This window comes from Rhincodon typus, chromosome 40 (assembly GCF_021869965.1).
Source record: "Rhincodon typus isolate 14 chromosome 40, sRhiTyp1.1, whole genome shotgun sequence".
NCBI classification, from domain to species: domain Eukaryota; kingdom Metazoa; phylum Chordata; class Chondrichthyes; order Orectolobiformes; family Rhincodontidae; genus Rhincodon; species Rhincodon typus.
In genome coordinates this window covers 1446191-1466352 of record NC_063371.1, presented here as the reverse complement: position 1 = coordinate 1466352, position 20162 = coordinate 1446191, and the positions used below count along the sequence as shown (strand labels likewise).

The 20162-nt window shown below is 50.3% G+C and overlaps 2 protein-coding genes across 8 annotated transcripts in view; both read right to left on the bottom strand.

The window, feature by feature from the left end:
* The window catches only part of LOC109926488 (G protein-coupled receptor kinase 5-like), a 91950-nt gene that overhangs the window by 41605 nt on the left and 30183 nt on the right, over nt 1-20162 (bottom strand). The window lies entirely within an intron of this gene.
* Nucleotides 1265-7668, bottom strand: LOC109912852 (U6 snRNA-associated Sm-like protein LSm1). Its single transcript, XM_020512296.2, has 4 exons — nt 7579-7668; nt 4101-4169; nt 3157-3272; nt 1265-2489 (listed from the first exon to the last, which is right to left on the bottom strand). Exons 1-4 carry the CDS (start codon nt 7622-7624, stop codon nt 2319-2321), a joined length of 402 nt encoding a protein of 133 aa, XP_020367885.1. The 5' UTR covers nt 7625-7668; the 3' UTR covers nt 1265-2318.

Sequence of the window (20162 nt, the reverse complement as noted above, 5' to 3'; positions counted from 1 at the left end):
CCTGCAAACATTCCCCCTCACCCAACCCCTCCTCCAAAGCCACACGGACCCCCTTTCTTCTTCTCGAACACAACAGGAGAGAAGTGGGGGGGGGGGGGGTGGCGGTAGGGGTGAAGTTGGGGGAAGGACCACGCTGCCAGCAGGGGCTGGGTGGTCTGTATGAAGCTCCCCCTGTTCAACAGACTTCAGCAAGAACCCACTCAGCTGGATTTGCGGCTCAAGGGTGACCGTTAGTGCCACCCACTGTCTCGACACGCTGTGGCCCGACCCCCCAATCACTGTGAGCCTACAGCACACTGCTCCTTGTACAGACCGTTATTATTCTCGACCCTCTAAAGCCAGTGACTGTATTTGCCCCTTTTTGAAGGCTGATTATAAGCCTGCATTCCTGTAAAAAAAAAAATCACTGGTTTGAATACAGACACCCACACACTCACTGAGACTGTGTACAAGCCCATTGCCCTCTGTTATGACGATTGTTGTATTTTCCTCTTTTGCCCTCTGTTTGCCTGAACCCTGATCTGTGGAATTCCCTCACTGTGCCTCTCGTTCTGTCTTTTAGATGATTTCTTGCAGTGGATTTCCTGGAGGAGGAGGATGATCCCATATCCCTACGTTTCCAAGGATCATCTTGATTTGAAGAGAGATAAAAAGGGGCCATTCAACGACACTAGTCAGGCCTCTGTGTGCAAGGCAGTAACACTGCAACTGACTGCTCTGGGACCCAGCTACAGGCACGACAAACTCACACCGACAAAAGGTAGGGAAATATTACAACACTGATTGCTGGAAACCCGTAATAAAAACTGAAAGTACTGGAAACCCAGTTAATGTTTCAAGCATGATAGGACGAGTTGGGCAACTATGCTGATTGCAGGAAACTCATCAGTACCGTGTCAGCAGAACATATTTACTCCTATCCCTCTTCCAGTGAAGTGCAGATCGACAGAGATAACAAACGTGGCCCTGGGAAAGTGTCCAGAACGCCTGAACAGTACAGCTCACAGTTACTGTGGGGACAGTGCTCAGGATAGCTGGCCGCAATTGCAAACAAAAGCACTCCCATTAACTATACAAGGTGGTGTGTGCAGCGCAGTCTCCAATCGCCCCATCTTGCCAAACCCAAGACTTTAGCCGTTCAGTCAAGGGCCCATTGTGTCAGCCAATGTTGCTGACAATTTGAGCCTTGCAGTTCCAAATAGAGGCTGGCCCCCACAACCCCTACTTCAATTCCTGAGAAAGTGAACGGACAAACCACAGGGACTTTTCAGTGGTGAAGGAGAAGCAGTTTATTGGTGACTTTCAGTGGGAAGAGAAAAAGACTGGATGGTGTCAAGAATTGAACACCATCTTTTGAGGGGCCAGTAGTTACAGGTAGAGGAGGTTTCTCTCTCTCTCTCTCAAAAACACAGACAAAAAAAAGATACAAACATGATTGTCAACATACTCCTGATGGCTCTCTCAACTCTTCGGGATGTAATTCTATCCCAAAGACCAGTTTGACTCCTGTTCGGACATTAGAAAGTAAATAGTGGGATTGGCAAATCAATCAGCCTAGTTTGAAAGTGGCACGGATACATCTTCAACAAAAAAAAACCTTGAACTGGAAACAGCAAATTGAGCAGCTTTAAAGAGAAGTGAAAGATCAAAATGGGCAGGTTCGAGTCTGTTTGTGGACACAGGTGCCCCTGGGAGAGCTCTCGTCCTCAGGGGGAGATTCAGGCTCAGACCCAGTGTCTCCAGGAAAATCTGTTCCGCCTCCACACAACATTCCCAGAGCAAACCGCGTTCGGCCAAATCCCAAAACTCATCCAACATGACAGAGCAATGTGGGGGAAGGGGTGCGGGGCTGGTGGGATGGTGCAGATAAAGCTCAATATTTGCAAAGTGCCAACATCTGGACTTGGGTGGTTGGGAAGGATCAAGCGAGGTCTGATAGATTCCCCCTCCATCCCAACGCCCCAAGGTTATTCAGGCACTTGGTCTTGGGATGGGACCCATGCTCCATTCCCGAGCCAATAAAACAGGAAGACCGGAGCCCTGGAGTCTCTGCAAAGCCAGTGCATAAACATGGTGCCCGCTTGGCTTGTGCCAGCTGCTAGCATCACCACTGGGTGGTGGACAACCATCTTCCACCAATGCGGAGTGTCCCAGCAAGGGGGGGGGGGGAGTCACGAATATAGTGAATGGCAGCAGCAACAGAGGTGAGGAGGGGGTCAGGAGATCTTTGTGCCAAAGTTCTCCAGCACTAACTCAAGGGAAGGGGCGCCCCTCCCCCCAACCAAACCCCAAAGTCCAGAATGCGAGTGGCGCCTCTCTCAATACTCGTCCAGGGTGTCGAAGCGAGGTAGCGTGATGCCGCGCTCCTTGAGCACCTGAAGCTTCAGCTTTTCGGCACGGCGACGGATCTCCTGCTCCAGCCGCAGTTCTTCTAGAATCTTCTCGATGGTCACGGGCTGGAGGGAGGAGGCGCTCTCTTTCTCCAGGTCCTGCAAAAGGCGGGCAAACGAACAGGGAGTGGGGTTGAGTCTCGCTCGGGGTAGGAGGGCATCCCTCTGAGCCAACCTCGCCGATGCCAGGGCCTTCAAAATGCATGGGGAAGGGGAAGAACCCTGTGCGTGACTCCTGACCCCAGCCCAGCAAAAGTGCCCTCTGGGAAATGGCGCATGCCAGAAACCCAACAGAACGATGGGCTCAACAACTGCCCAGGAGAAGAAATCCAACCGTGACAGCAAGGCACTCAAGGTGCAGTCACTCGCGGATAAGTGTCGTGTCACCAGCTCGGGTGAATCGGTCGCAGATGCCCGCTTTGCCAGGAGCTGGCACCTCCACCAAGGACTGGCCCTCTTAGCCAGTCTTGCTGCAGTTCAAGTACTCAGTTGGCGGGCTATCGCTGGTCACCAGTCTGGGTTCTGCTACTTCACCCAGAGCGATCCAGACCCTCACATGGAAGCAAGTCTGGGGAGGGGGCCAAACTGCATAATGCCATCTCGCCGCCCTCAAGCAAAGCTCACGGGTGACGCGCGTGGGCGAGCACCAAAAGGTGACCTCCAGCTGCATCTGAAGCCGCTCCCCCCCCCCCCCCCCCACCCCATCCAACCCCAGATCCACTCAGGCCCGAAACCTGGTCTGAACGCTGGTCAGCGCAGGACTTACAATCTCTCCCAGGAGGACCACATTCTCTCCTCGCACGACAAATATTCCTCGCGGGATATCTCCGTATTTGCGGCCCACGTGAATGCGTTCCAGGGTCTGGTGGAGAACCAAGTTGGCTGCAAGAGTACAAAACAAACAAACGGTTTTAACAGTGCGAGCTGAATTCAACAAGAGGGTTCAGTGACACTACAGGGTACAGGGGTGAAAGGAACCACTCTCCAGAGAGAGGGGAACAACACCGATTTACAAACAAAAAAAACCTGGATTTAAACCCAATGTTCGCCTTCCCTTCTCCATATCCTACACCTGACCTCAGAATTAAGTTGTTGTTGTTACTGCTGCCCTCAGTCATACACTGCAAGGACGGGACTGCCTGCAGAAACTAACCAGAGACCGGCAGTACCAGCCTCCACCACTATGTGGTAGCAGAGGGTGCTCCTCACTGTATGGTACAGCAACACCCTCTAATGCCAGGCTGGAGGACAGCGTCAAGGCAGACACTGAGGCGGCCATTCAGCCCTCTCCCAACTGCCACCATTCATGGAGTCATAGCGTCCTGACAGCGTGGAAACAGGCCATTCAGCCCAACACCACCCCTCCGAAGAGCTGGGGGTCAATCTATAGTGATGACTCCATTGCAGCCACATTGCTATGAAGCCCTGTGGTTTCTGTGTTACTTACAAAATTAAAAGTTTCCAAACACACGCTATGGTCAGAAGATATTTCTAGCCGAGGATGCGTCAGTGGGATGGGAACTTGGGATTAAGGACGATGAGCAGGCATCAAACAGAGGGACAGAAGAAACTCCTGAGGTCAGACATTAACTCGCAAGCTTAACTAACTGAGCAGTGAGCACCAGATTGGCACAATCAAACACAGATCAATTAAACCATTGAACGCTATTTCATTTCATTTGTCACGTCAGAGACTCACGTTGTACTCACCAAACTGATCGATGCTTCTCAAATATCCAATTAGTGTTCGTCCATCGCGTAGGAGGACGAGGTGTTTCTCTGTAATATTAAACAGCTTAGAAAGATCAATTTCACACCACCCCGTCCCCAGTTAGCTCCCTCTCCCCAATTACCCTTCGATGCCATCCCCTTGCTTAAGCTGGTCCCCTGGTGAATGCCCTGACCTCACTAGCAGAGGGACCAATTCACATCTCAGGGTGGACTAGAATTGGCCAGCTCTTACCATCGGGCACCGTCAGAGACAGCAGATAGACCTCAAGTGGCAACCGGAGTTTATTCCCACTCTTTACTCCTGCTGCCCACGCAGGGCTGGGTCCCCTCTCAGGCTGAGCCACTGTCTGGAAGGAAGGTATTTATCGAAGCACCACCCACCCCACAAACCTCTGGAGTAGGTAGGACTTTGACCTGGCTCAGTAGGGACACTGCCGCTGCGCCACCAGAACCCTTCTCGAAATAGGGGCAGCTGAAATACTTGGCACCAACAGGCCAATGTCAGACGGCTTTGCAGGCAAAGAGCCAGGGCACAGAGCTGAGTGGCTAGCAGGACATGGAGTGGGCTGAACAGTCTCCACTGCAGCCACCAACTCCAAGAGCTTTATTTAAACACAACCAACTGCCTCCTGCAATTAAGAACTGCCCCACTTTTGAAACTGGGCCTCCTTGCAGATACAGGCTGACCACCCCCACCCACTGGGTGCAGGTTCAGAACTTTCTGGGGCTTTACTGCTGTTCAGGACATGCTACTCTCCTCTGCAGAGACTTGCCCATAACTCAGTCTCAAGATTAATTTTTGATCAACATTCCTCTTGAGCTCCGCAGGACTTGTTCCCCACTCTCAACTGTGCTGCTACAGAAATTAAGTTGTTGTTGATACTGCCCTCAGTCATACACTGCAAGGATGGGACTGCCTGCAGAAACTAACCAGAGACAAGGCAGTACCAGCCTCCACCACTATGCGGCAGCAGAGGCCTGTATGGTACAGCAGCACCCTCTAGTGCCAGGCTGGAGGACTGCGTCAAGGCAGACAGTGAGGAGGCCATTCAGCCCTCTCCCAACTGCCACCATTCATGGAGTCATAGCGTCATGACAGTGTGGAAACAGGTCATTCGGCCCAACAAGTCCCTCTGAAGGGCATCCCACCCAGACTCATTCCTCGACCCCTGCATTTCCCCCATGTCTAACCCGTCCAACTGGAGGACTGGACTGATCTGCAACTCGAGCCCTTGGCTCCCTTGTCCTTTAGGCGTGACTTCCCAGAGTGGGGCCCCGTGAATGGAAATTTGGGGAGCTTGGAGCTCCAGTGTAGCAACAGCCTCTGAGGAGAGCTGACTGAGTGACATCAGCGACTGTCCCAGACTGGCCCTCTATGGCAACAGCCAAGAACTGATCCCAGCCCCTAAACTCGACTGTATCTCACCTACCCCCCCTCCCTCCCCACAAACCTCCTCAGAGGTCACATTGAGGGGCTGCACATTGTGACAATTTTCAAGCCTCAAACTGGGGTGACCGTGAGAAAAAGCAACAACTCAGACTGAGCCTTGGCAACGTTCTAATGCCACCACCAGCAGCCCCATCTCAATGATCTTTGGGAACGCAGGCAAAAGTGGGGGGGTGCAGACAGAGGGCACACTTTCAGTTTGTCACCAGTTACCAAGTCCTTCCTGACATCATCCAGGCTCCAAGTCGAAGCTTATCAAGCCAATCAAATCAAGCAACCTTTAACGTCACAGACCACTGCATCTAGCCATCGTTCTATCCAGTGGGCAATCTGTCCCCCAAAATATAAGGCCCCCCGGCCATTCCCACCCGTCTCCTGGTTACATTCCTGTCAACCTTCGCTCTGGGGCTGATTGTTCTGGATAAAAATGGTACGCAGGGACAAAGTCCCACCTGCTTCAGAGGTGTGCAAGACCATAAGGAACAGGAGCAGGAGGCTGCAATCTGGTCCCTCCAGCCCGCTCTGCCTTTCATGGACTCTGCTCCACTCACCGTAACCCGTCGTGATTTTTTTTTTAAACTGGAACAGTAAAAAGGAATTATCTTAGCTTTAAAAACATTCAAGGAGATAGCTTCAGGGCAGGGAATTCCACAGATTCCCTTTGGGTGAAGGAGTTCCTTCTCACCCCAGTTCTAAACCTGCTCCCCCTTATTTTGAGGCTATGCCCCCTAGTTCTAGTTTCACACCCCCCAGTGGAAACAACCTTCTTGCTTCCATCTTATCTATTTCCTTCATAATTTTATCTGTTCATATAAGATCTCCCCCCTCATTCTTCTAAATTCCAATGAGTGTAGTCCCAGTCTACTCAATCTCTCCCCATAAGTCAACCCTTTCAATTCTGGAATCAACCTCCACTGCACTCCCTCCAGTGTCAGTACATCCTTTTTCAAGTATTTCTGAACGGGTTGATTAGAAAGCGTTTTTTTTTAAAAAAAATGCAGGAGATAGGGGCAGGCAAGATGGACTGAAGCGCCATCTTGTCTGCTGGCACAAAATCTGCCAAATCCTTCAAGAAAGGGAATGGCCAAAATCTGAATGTCTGGGTCTGTCAGGCCATAACACCCACCCTGTAAATATCCAACCACTTAGAGACAAAGACCAACACTTTAACTCCTTTTCTGATGAAGGGTCTAGGCCCGAAACGTCAGCCTCTCTGCTCCTCTGACGCTGCTTGGCCTGCTGTGTTCATCCAGCCCTGCACCTTGTTGTCTCGGATTCTCCAGCATCTGCAGTTCCTACTATCTCTGATTCGACTTTAACTCCCCCCACTTTGGTGTGGGAACCTGTCCACTATGGGGCCCGGGCTATCAAATATAACCTTGCCCCTCTGCACCTCTACGAAAGCACTGATCGCCACCATTTCCCCTTCCTCACCCCTGACCCTCAACACTAAACTGCAGCTATCCAGGTCCTTCTGCAAAACCTCGAGGAGGTGAAAAACTCAAAACAAGGGTTGAGGATGCAGAGGGGAAGAAAAGATCTTAACCAATGCCAGGTCGGGCTCACAAACTAACTAACGAACTAATCTCCTCCTGTGCAGAATTGAGAGCACCCCAACCCATCGTCCCAAACCCACACCCCCTCTTTCCCCCCACCCAAATGCAACCAGAAGTAAACTCCTTCAATCCTGCCTACAATTTTCACGATGCAACATTTTCCCCAACACTGAAATTGGATTGGTAGCTGTTTGGGGAAACTGAAATTAGTGCACTTTTACCTTCACCGGTCTTACAAAGATTTCTCACACACTCAGGAAAGAGCTCACTCCAAGTTTTGTCCCCCCAAATGCAAGCCCAGCCCCAAATTTCAGACAAATTAAACCCTCCGGTCTCTCAGACGTTCCTGTATGACCGGTAGCAGCCAAGAAAACTTTCCAAGCCCTGACATTTCATGTTTTTTTTTGCACAGAAGATGCACTGTGCAACTCCCTTCCCCCTTGCAAACACTCACTGTCAATGTCCTCAATAAGACTTGCTGTCCCCGGCATATAATTCATAACTGAACGTCCCAAAAGAGCTCACACAACAAACTGAACCAACTTGCCTAGATTTGAACCCTCGGCCTCTCCCTCTTAAAGGGCCACTCCACCCCTTCCCCACCCGACTGGTCAGGTGATAGAATCACAGCAGCACCGGAAGAGGCCGTTCAGCAATCCGTCCCAATCCTTCCTTCTCATTTCTCAGCCCCCATCTGCTGTGCACAGGCCAAAACGAAGTGGGCCTGGACTGTCAGGAATATCTCATGCAGATGGAGAGTCGGTGAGATGAGGGTCCCTCAGTGGGAATTCTGATGGTGTGAGGCAGGAGTTGGTGATGATAGACATGACTTAAAGGGACGATGGTGGGAAAGCAAGAGCAAATATTCGTGAGTGAACTGCGATGATCGTTCATTGCTGTCTGGCCTAAAAGTCAAAACAGGAATGATGGCCAATCCATGCCTGAAACAGGAAATTGGATATAGCATGTGTTTGATAGAAGAACAGATGGATTGGTGCTGGGCCCACTTTTGTTTGTCATTCATATCAATGATTTAGATGAGATTAGAGAGGACATGCTTAGTAGGTTCACAGGTGACATCAAGGTTGATGGTAGAATGGACAGTGAAGAAGGCTGTCTGAGATTACAAAGAATTCTTGATCCATTGGGTCAATGGGATAAGGAGTGGCAGATGGAGGTTGCTGTGGATATAAGGTAGCGGTGGAGGTTAGATAGACCTTAGGTTTAGGGTAAAAGTTCGGCACAACATCATGGGCTGAAGGGCCTATACTGTGCTGTACTGTTCTATGGAATTTAATTTGAATAAATACGAGGTATTGCATTTTGGTAAGACTAACAAGAGCAGGACTTCTAAAATTAATGGTAGGGCCCTGGGAAGTGCTATAGAACAGAGGGGTTCAGGTACATAGTTCTTTGAAGTTTGTGTCACATGTAGACAGGGTGGGAGGCGGCGTTTGGCACACTTGCCTTCATTGCTCAGTCCTACGAGTGTAGGAGTCGGGACGTCATGTTAAGATTGTACAGGACGCTGGTGAGGCCTCTTCTGGAGCACTGTGTCTAGTTCTGGTCTCCCTGTTATAAGGGAAGGATATTATTCTCCTGGAGAGGGTTCAGAAAAGATTTACCAGGATGTTGCCAGGAATGAAAGGGCTTGAGTTATAATGAGAGGCTGAGACTATTTTCACTGGAGTGTAGGAGGTTGAGAAGTGACCTCATCGTAGAATCATGATAGTGTGGAAGCAGGCCATTCAGCCCACACTGATCCTCTGAAAGGCATTCCACCCAGACCACCCCTCCGCTCCCTTACAACCCTGCATTTCCCATGGCTAATCCACCAAACCTACACCCCTTTGGACTGTGGGAGGAAACTGGAGCACCCAGAGGAAACCCACGCAGACACGGGGAGAATGTGCAAACTCCACACAGACAGTCGATCCGAGGGTGGAATCGGACCCAGGCCCCTGGTGCCTTGAGGCAGCAATGCGAACCACTCAGCTACTGTGCCACCCCAGGTTTTGAGATTTATAAAATCATGAAGGGTATAGATAAGGTGAATGGCAGGTATATTTTCCCAAGCATGGAGGATTTCAACACTGGGGGGAATATTTTTAAGGTGAGTGGAGAAAAGATTTTAAAAAGACATGAGGGGCAACTTTTATACACAGAGAGTGGTTCATATGTGAAATGAACTTCCAGAGGAAGTGGTGGATGTGGGTACAGTTACAACGTTTAAAAGTCATTTGGATATGTACAATGAATAGGAAAGGTTTGGAGGGGTATGGGCCAGGAGCGGGCAGGTGGGACTAGCTTAGTTTGGGATTATGGTCAGCATGGACTGGTTGGGCCGAAGGGTCTGTTTCTGTGCCGTATGACTCCATAAGAGGCGTACAAATTGGCCATAAAACAGAAGTGTCGAGGGGTGGGAGCAGTTTAGAATTCAGAACAGGAGGACGAAAGGGCTTAAGGAAAGCGAAATAGAAGTACAAGAGATAGCTTGTGGAGAAGGCAGAAACCATCTATCAGCTTCGATAGATACATAAAGAGAAACAGGTTGGTGAAGACAATTGTAGACAAAAACAGGGGAATTTCTCATAGGGTGCGAAGAAATGGCTGGCCACCTAAACACATTCACAATGGGGACACCTGAAATGCAGCAGGGGAGGGGAGTCTATGGGGTGAGAAATAGTGTTGGAGAAATTGATGGGTGTTGAAGGCTGATAAATCTGAACAGCCTTATAATCTATGTCCCAGAGTGACCCTAAAATTAATGGATGCTCTAGCAGTCATCTTTCAGGATTCATTTGACTCTGGATCCATTCCTACAGATTGGAGGGTAGCTAACGTAATGCCACGATTTAAAAATGGAGACAGTCTGATATTGGTAGTGGGGAGGATTCTAGAGTCAACTCTTGAGGATTTTTAGAGCAGAGCACTTAGACAGCGGTGGTAGAATCGGACACAGTAAGTATAGATTTATGTCAGGGAAGTCAGGCTTGACAAATTGATTGGAATTCTTTGAGGATATAACCAAGAGAGTTGAACAGGAGGAGCCAGTGGATGTAGTTTATTTGGACTTTCAGAAGTCCCACAAACGAGATTAATGTGTGGGATTGCAGAAAGTGTGTTGGATGAAAGGAAAGTTGGTTAGCAGATAGGAAACAAAGGCAGGAATAAATGGGTCTTTTTCTGAGTGGTAGGCAATGACTACTGGGTTACCACCAGGATCAGCACCAGGACCCCAGTTAGTCACCATATATATTAATGATTTAGATGAGGGAAATAAATGTAATCTCTCAAAATTTGCAGATAATGCAGAGCTGGGTGGAAGGGTGAGCTGTAAGGAGGTTGCAGAGACATTACAGTGTGATTTGGACAGGCTGATGCAAATGCATGGCAGATACAGTTTCATGTGGATCAATGTGAGGTTATCCAGTTTGGTAACAATAACAGGAAGGCAGATTATGGTTTGAATGGCTGTAAGTTGAGAGAGGGCTATGTCCAACAAGACATGGGTGTCCCTCGGAGACCAGTCGCTGAAAATCTGCTTTGCAGGAGCAGCAGGCGGTGAGGAAGGCCAATGGGATGTTGGGCCCCTCCATGGCGAGAGGATTGGAGTACAGGAGCAGGGATGTCTCTCTGCAATTGGACCCTGGAGTATTGTGTGTGTGAGGTTTGGGGTCTCCTTATCTGAGGAAGGGGGCTCTGGAGATAGAAGGAGTGCAGCGAAGATTTACCAGACTGATTCCTGGGATGGCACAGCTGATGTATGGAGACAGACTATATCGGTTAGGACTATATTCACTGGAATTTAGAAGAATGGGAGGGTGCGATTAAAGAAACCTATCACATTCTAACAGGGACCAGACAGGATGAACACAGAGGGATGTTCCTGATGATTGTGGAATCCCAAACCAGGAGGTGAGATACGAGGTAGGACATTTGGGACTGAGATGAGAAATTTCTTTCCACAGAGAATGGGTGAACCTGTGGAATTTGCTACTACAGAAAGGAGTGAAATAAAGTTCTTAAGGGTTGTTTTGAGAAAGCCTCAACCAGAGTGGATAGAGGGAAACCAGTAGATGTGCTGTACTTGAACTTCCAGAAGGCATTCTACAAGGTACCACAGAAAAGGTTAAGTCAAAAGATAAGAGCCCACAGTGTTGGAGGTAGTATTTAGAGAATTAGCTGATGGGCAGGAAACAGCGAGTGGGGAAAACGGGTTCTTTGTCAGGTTGGCAACCTGTTCCCAGGGGGGTTCTACATTATTCAGTACTGAGACCACAAGTGTTTACAATATATATTAACGACTTGGAAGAAAGAAGCAAATATACTGAAGCCAGACTTGCAGACAACACAGAAATAGGTGGAAAGGCACATGGCGAGAGAGATAGAAACGGTTTACCAAGAAATGTTGACAAGTTAAGTAAGTGGGCAGAAAGTTGGCCAATGGACTATAGTGTGGGAAAATGTGAAGTTCAGTTTGGAAGGGAGAACAAAGGATTATTTAAATGCAGAAAAAGCACAAAAAGCTACAACGCCAAGGGACTTGGGGTGTACTTGTACATGAAACACAGAAAGCTAGCACACAGGTACAGCAGGGAATCAAGAAGGGCTAGTGGAATGTTTGCCCTTATTTCAAGGGGGTTGGAGTATAAGAGAGGGAAAGTCTGACTACAACTGGTTGGGGTTCCACTCAAGTTTCGAAGAGTGAGAGGTATTCTCACTGAAACATTTCAGATTCTTAAGGGGCTTGACAGGGTCAATGCTGAGTGGATGTTTCCCCTCATGGGAGAACCTAGGACCAGAGGGCATACTCTCGGAATAAAGGCGCACCAATTTAAGACTGAGATGAGGAGGAATTTCTTCTGTCAGAGGGTGATGAGTCTTTGGATCTCCTTGCCGCAGAGAGCTGTGGGGGGCAGAGTCCTTGTGTATATTTAAGGCTGAGATGGATAAATCTTGATCAGTCGGGGAATTAAGGGTTTTGGGGGTGGAGGTGACAAATGTCGGATCAGCCACGATCCTGTTGAACAGCAGAGCAGGCTTGAGGGGCTGAATGGCCTCCTCTTGTCCCTGTGACTTAGGTCTTGAGACTAACTGGACTAAAATTTACTCTATGCTGTCCCCTTCCTTCCTGCGAGCAGACGTTTGCAGTTTTCCAAGTTGCTTGGCTTTGGGAATTCCGACGATGTTAACCATTACACCGCCCGTCATGTATGCAGTCACTTGTTCTAAGACCCGAAGACACAGTCCCCTTCTATTGTGAAGATCAGTGTGAGATATTTTCTCAAAACCACTGCCGTTTCCCATCCTTAGCTCCCTGGTTTCGGCTTCTAAAGTTCCACTGCTCACTTTAGCAACTCCCTTCCTTTGCAGAAGCTTGGACTGTCTGTTATTTCGATTTCTTGTTAGTTTTCTCTTGTATTCCTTCCATTTCTTTTGAGTCATCCTTTGTCGGCTTCTAAAATTCTCCCCAATCTTTGGCCAGCCTCTCCTCTTTCCAACCAGTAAACCTTTCTTTTCAATTTGATCGCACCCTTACCTTCTTTCCCGAGCCTGGGATGGTGGACTCTTCTCACACACTCCTTCTTCTTCAACGGAATATGTCTTTGAGGAGAATCTCCTGAAACATTTCCCACTGCCTCCCGTCTTGAAAAATACTGACCCAGACCACCCACAGTCAATTCCATCCTCAGACCTTTTTCTGTTGGCTTGGGACTTTGATCAGTTGGGCCAATGGGCCGAGGAGTGGCAGATGGAGTTTAATTTAGATAAATGTGAGGTGCTGCATTTTGGAAAGGCAAATCAGGGCAGAGCTTATACACTTAATGGTAAGATCCTGGGGAGTATTGCTGAGCAAAGAGACCTTGGGGTGCAGGATCATAAGTCCTTGAAAGTGGAGTCGCAAGTAGACAGGGTAGTGAAGAAGGCATTTGGTACGCTTGCTTTTATTGGTCAGTGCATTGAGTGTAGGAGTTGGGAGGGTCATGTCGCAGGTGTACAGGGCCACTTTTGGAAGACTGTGTGCAGTTCGGGTCTCTCTGCTATAGGAAGGAATTTGTGAAACTTGAAAGGGTTCAGAAAAGATTTACAAGGATGTTGCCAGGTTTTGGAGGGTTTGAGCTATAGAGAGAGGCTGAATAGGCTGGGGCTATTTTCCCTGGAGCGTCGGAGGCTGAGGGGTGACCTTATAGAGGTTTATAAAATCATGAGGGGCGTGGATAAGGTGAATAGCCAAGGTCTTTTCCCCAGGGGAGGGGAGTCCAAAACTGGAGGGCATAGGCGTGAAGGGAAAGATTTAAGAGGGACCTGAAGGGCAACTTTTTCATGCAGAGGGTGGTGCGTGTATGGAACGAGCTGCCAAAGGAAGTGGTGGAGGCTGGTACAATTACAACATTAAAAAAGGCATCTGGATGGGTACGTGAATAGGAAGGGTTTAGAGGGATATGGGCCAAATGCTGGGAAATGGGACTAGATTAATTTAGAATATCTGGTCGGCATGGACAAGTTGGACCAAAGGGACTGTTTCCGTGCTGGACAACTCTATGACTCTCTTTCAGTTTAAGGAGTTTGGAATATTTCCCGCTTGCAAAACAAATTCCATCATGTTATGATCACTCTTGCCTTTTGTGGGGGAGGTCCAGATACAATCCTGCTCCTGACACATGACCAAGTCCAAACTAACTTCGCCCCTGTTAATCTTAGAGAATCTATCATTTTCAGAAATGGTCCTAAATATGCTTTATGAACACATCATCCAGGTTACCTTTGCCAATTTGATTTGTTCAATTCATATGAATATTAAACTGACATGATTTTTACAGACGCTTTCTTTCTGGTCCTGTTATTTCTTTTGAGGGATGGACCACTGATGTCTTTCCTTTGCTGTTTTCGTTCTTCACCCAATGTGATTCTATATCCTAATCGACTGAGTGAAGATCATTTCTCACTGTGGTCCTGATTCCTGCTTTGTTAACTGAGCTGTCCCACCTCCTTCCCCTTTCCTCTTGTCTTTGTCAAATGGAAAGTCCCCTCCGATGAGCAGATTCCAGCCTTGCCCAGACTGCAAATCTGTCTCTGAAATGGCGATTATATCAGAGTCATTCATTGCCATTTAAATCTTCGATTCACCCACGAGTCAGCTAAAGAGCTTTCAGTTCTGTCATAGAATCATACAGCACGGAAACAGACCCTTCGGCCCAACTTATCCATGCTGACCAGATATCCTAAATTAATCTAATGCCACAATTTGGCCCATATCCCTCTAAACCCTTCCTATTCATGTCCCCATCCACTTGCCTTTTGAATGTTGTAATTGTACCAGTCTCCACCATTTCCTCTGGCAGCTCATTCCAGACATGACCACCTTCTGTGTGAAAAAGTTGCCCCTCAGGTCCCTTTTATATCTTTCCCCTCTCACCTTAAACCTATGCCCTCTAGTTTTGGACTCCCCTACCCTGGGGAAAAAAAGACCTTCACTATTCACCCCATTCATGTCCCTCATGACTTTATAAATTTCTATAAGGTCACCCTTCATCCTCTGATGCTTCGGGGAAAATAATCCCAGCCTGTTCAGCCTCTCCCTATAGCTCAAACCCTCCAAACCTGGCAATAGCCTTGTAAATCTTTTCTAAACCCTTTCGAGTTTCACAACATCCTTCCTATAGCAGGGAGACCAGAATTGTACGCAGTATTGTAAAAGTCTTTTGCCCTTGTATACGCTGCCGTTATTTGAACCCTCTGTTCCCTTCCCATTAAACGCTGATAATCTTTGTCCAACTGTCTTATCAGCCTTCCAAATCTCCCTTTAATTAATGGAGGGAAGGTCATTGATGAAGCAGCTGAAGATGGTTGGGCCCAGGACACTAACCTGAGGAACTCCTGCAGAGATGTCCTGGACCTGAGTTGGCTGATCCCCAACAACCACGACCATCTTCCTATGTGCCAGGTCTGACTCCAACTATCGGAGAGTTTGCCCCCTGATTCCCACTGATGCCAGTTTTGCTCGGGCTCCTTGATGCCACACTCGGTTGAATGCGGTCTTGATGTCAAGGGCCGTCCCTCTCATCCCACCTCTTTTCTTTCCGGCCGAATGGAACGATCGGAAAGGCTGGGGTTCTTTTCGTCGGAGCAGGGAAGGACACGAGGAGGTGGAAGGGAGATGACGAGGGAGCTGAGAGGAAATGGGTGGGAGGTCAATAACTGGGTGGGAAACAGATGAGAGAGGGAGGTGAAGAGAAATGTACACACACACCCCCTCCTCTCTGCCTCTCTCTACTGAAACCACCCAAGTCAAAAGGTCATCTGTAAGACCATAAGATCCAGGAGCAGATTGAGGCCATTCAGCCTGTTGGATCTGCTCCACCATTCGATCATGGCTGACATGTTTCTCAACCCCATCTCCTGCTTCTCCCTGTAACCCTTGACCCCCTCACTCATCACGAACCTATCTATCTCCATCTTAAATACACTCAATGACCTGGCCCCAACAGCCCTCTGAGTTCCACAGATTCACCACCCTCTGGGTGAAGAAATTTCTCCTCATCTCCGTTCTAAAGGGTCGTCTCTTCACTCCGAGTCTGTGCCCCCCACTCTGGGTTCTAGTCCCTCCTACTGGTGGAAACATCTTCTCCGTGCCCACTCTATCCAGGTCTCTCAGTATTCTGTAAGTTTCAATCAGATTCCCCCTCATCCTTCTAAACTCCATCGAGTACAGACCCAGAGTCCTCACCAGCTCCTCACATGGCAAGCCCCTCATGCCCAGGATCATTCTTATAAACCTCCTCTGGACCCCCTCCAATGCCAGCACATCCTCCCTTGGATACAGGGCCCCAAACTGCTCACGATATTCCAGAAGAGGTCTGACCAGAGCCGAATACAGCCGCAGCAGTACATCCCTGCTCTTGTATTCTAGCCTTTGTAAATGAATCCTAATGAATCCTAACATTGTATTTGCTTTCCTAACTCCCAACTTAACCTGCATGTAGACCTTCAGAGAATCCTGAACAAGGAATTACAAGCTCCTTTGTGCTTCAGATTTCCAAAGCCTTTCCCTGTTTAGAAAATAGTCTATGCCTCGAATCTTCCAACAAAAGTGCACAACCTCACACTTTCCCACATTGTATTCCATCTGCCACATCTTTGCCCACTCTCCCAGCCCGTTCACGTCCTTCTGTCACCTCCCTGCTTCCTCAACAGTACCTATCCCTCCATCTATCTTTGTAAACTGTGCGATGGAGGCCTTCAGTTCCTTTTTCCAAATTGTTCACAGATGACATGAATAGTTGTGGTCCCAACACAGACCCCTGCAGAATTCCACCAGTCACCAGCTGCCATCCTGAAAGAGACCCTTTATGCCCCACTCCCTGCCTTCTGCCAGTCCGCCAATCCTCTATCCATGCCAGTACCTTGCCCCTCACACCGCGGGCTCTGATCTTATGCCACAGCCTCCTGTGCTGCCCAACTGGACTGACAGATGGCATTTTAATGTGTGGGAAACCCCACTGACCTCTCCAGTAAGGACAGAAGAAGCAGACGCAGGCTAGAAACACAGACGGGCACGACAGGTTTTGTCAGGGATGGCATGGGTGGGGGGGCTAGTTTTCCAAGGGAGAGACTGAGGGGCAGGAAAGCTTTCCGCGCGAAACACAACCTGACAGAGGGTCAACGTGTCAGAAAAGAGCGAGGCGGTCCCCGAAACGACGACATTTTCAACCAATTTTACTATATATATGAAAAAAAATCCTGCTTCCTAAAATAGAAAGAGCTGTCGAAGCGCATCCGCCCATCGGCGGGTCGCAATTCCTGATCCCGTGCGGGAGGCCGAGGAGAGGGAACGTTCCGGAGTCGGCGGGAGTTCACAGCAGCTTGGCCTTTGACCTCGTCGTGTGGGAATGGGGGAGATCCGCAGGGAACGGAACCCGTGGGGAAAGTGACTGGGCAGGCCCCGTGGGTCTCGAGAGAGAAAACTGGGGGCGTGTTTGGGGGGTGGGGGGAGGAGGAAGGGGGGTGGGGATTCCTGACAGGGAAGGGGGGTGGGGGGAGGGCAGTCAGTGCGTTGACTTGGTGCTGCCCATCGCGGTTACTCCTTGTCCCTCTCGCTGTTCGCTGCTCGCTGCCAGGCTTGCCCGCTCGCTTGGCGGTGGTGCCCAAGGCGAGCCGTGCCCATTTCGGACCCGGGGCCTGAGCTCTGCGGGTGAGGAGGGAGCCGGTGGCTGGGCGCGAACGGCTTCACGGTGGCTTGGGCCTTGTCGTTTGCCGGAAAGGAGGACGAAGACATCGAGGTGCTGCTGGTGTTGCTCAAGCAGCTGCTTGACACAGATGACCGGAAACCATCGTCCTCGTCCAGGGCGTCCTGGCCGCTGGATGAGGAGGAGGCGCTGGAGGGTAGCGGGGGCCAGAAGCTGGCTGGTCTGTCTGGGCTCTGCAAGTAACCAATGTGCCAGTACTGCCTGCTGTTCTGGGGCAGGTAGATGAAAAATGCCTGGTCTTTGTCCTCCTCCTGCTCCAGCGAACCATTGTCACTGAGATCCGACGCCTCTTCCACCTCAATGTCCGGCAACGGGCCCAGAGGAGCCTCAGGGCGGTTCGCCTCCATGTCAGGCAGCTCCCCCGGCAACCGGTCAACTTTCCTGCCGAGATAGAAAAAGAGACCAGCAGTTCCTGGTCAGGAACACAGGCTCAGGAAGGGCCAGAGGCTGAATCACCCTGAATCCCCACCAGCACAGGGCACAGTGTGTGTCTGTGTGTGTGTGTGTGTGAGTGTGTGTGTATGTCTGTGAGTGTGAGTGTGTGTGTGTCTGTGTGTGTGTGAGTGTGAGTGTGTGTCTGTGTGTATCTGTGTCTGTGTGTATGTCTCTGTGTGTATGTCTCTGTGTGTGTGTGTCTGTGTGTGTGTGTGTGTGTGTGTGTCTGTGTCTGTGTGTGTCTGTGTCTGTGTCTGTCTGTGTGTGTGTGTGTCTGTGTGTGTGTGTATGTCTGTGTGTGTGTGAGTGTGAGTTTGTGTGTGAGTGTGTGTGGGTGTGAGAGTGTGTGTGTGTGTGTCTGTGTGTGTGTCCATGTGTATGTGTGTGAGTGAAAGTGCGTGCGTGTGTGTGTGGGTGCATGTGTGTGAGTGTGCGCGAGTGTGTGAAAGTGTGTGCGTGTGAGTGTGTGCGTGTGTCTGTGAGTGAGTGTGTTTTGAGTGGGGGAGTGTGTGTGTGTGTGTGTGTGTGTGTGTGTGTATGGGACGCTGGGAGTCAGCGAAGGGCACAGTGGGATGGTGATTCTGGGAGAAACGAAACGGAGGCTGGAACCACAGGTCGATGTGCAGGGAGGCCGAGCGAGCTGGGAAGCGGGTGGGAGATGGGTGGGGGTCACCCTTTGGGAGCCACTGAAACGTGAATGGTTCGCTGCCAGCCAGGCTGTTCGCTGCCGGGAAGGCTGGAGGACACCCCATTGGAGCGAGCTGAGGCAGAGGAGAGAGACAGATGGAGAGAGAGATACCTGTTCTTCAGCAGGCCCTGTCGACAGGCCCGGACAACAGAATTGACAACGGCCACCAAGAAATGAGCAATGGACAGGAGCAGGGCCCAAAGAGCTTCAGTGATGCGTGACCTGCAGGGGAACAGGATGGGAACAGAATGAACAATCACCTCCCTGTGGGTCGGGGTGGGGGATGTGCCTTGGTTTGTTTCAAATCGTTGGAACAAGCCCCTCCTGACCCTCCCCCAACTCAACCGGCTCTAACCCGCTCAGAGGTGATCCACAATTGGATAGGCAATCTCATTGATCCAGATTCTCGGTGAAACTCCACGTCTCACCGTGACAAGGGAGAGCTCAGCTCGCTCAAAGCTGCGCGATCCCACTCACCAAATGAAGACCAAACTGGAGTGAGTTCCTGTTTTTGTAGGATAACAGATCGGCATGACATCGTGGGCCCCGAAGGGCCTGTGCTGTGCTGCACTGTTCTACGTTCTCATCCCGAGAGCCTGGAAGCAGTTGGCTGCCACTAGGTCCACACTGACCATCTGAAGGGCATCCCACTCACTCACCTCCACCACCCACCAACCCCCTGCTCCCCTCTCCCTCCCAACCCGGCATCTCCCACAGCTGATCCACCCCATCCCGCGCATCGCTGGACGGGGCGATTTAGTACGGCCAAGCCGTTCTAACCTGCTGGATTGCGGGAGAAAACCCCACGCAGATGCGTTTGGGGGGGGGGAGAACATGCAGACTCCACACACATACACAGAATCGCCCCCCGCCACCCCCCCCCCACCGAAGCTGGAATCAAACCTGGGTCCCCCTGGTGCCATGAGGCAGCGGCGCCAAACGCTGAGCCACCGCGACAGCGTTAAGAGTTCTTCAGGCTGAAGAGATAAAAGAGTGGGGGGGTAGAAGGGGGGGAACGGGGGGGTGGGGGGGGCGGGAGGGGAACGGACCTGGATGATCAGCCCGTGATCGCACTGAATGGGACAGCAGGTTCGAAGGAAGGCCGAATGGCCTGGTTGCGCAGCGCTTTCTTGATCTTCCCGTGAAGTGGATGCAAAGGGATCACAGACAGGTTGATGGGCTGAAGGGACAGCCCAGATGTGGGCACGGAGCCTGTAAGGGGGTCGGATTGATTACAAACCAGCTCCACCACCAACCCCCCTCCACCCCCCCGCCCCCGACCCCCGGGGGGGTCTAACCAGATGCCCAAGGTTTGCTTCAGCTGGTGGACTATGGCCCCTGGGCAGCCAGAGACCCCGTACCCCATAGCTCACCGGTGCATACGATCAACACAGATTGGCAGCACCTCACCCGTCAGGTTCCACTTCACTTTCTGAACGGTAACGGCGATGCTCTGGAGGGCTTCTGTAAAACAGAAACCCAACAAAAACCACCAAAATCAGAGCCTCAACCAACCACAGAGCCATTCACCAAGAGCGAGGGTGTGACAGACAGCGTTATAACCGAGAGTGAGGGCGTGACGGAGAGCGTTACAACCGAGAGTGAGGGCGTGACCGAGAGCGTTACAACCGAGAGTGAGGGCGTGACGGACAGCGTTACAACCGA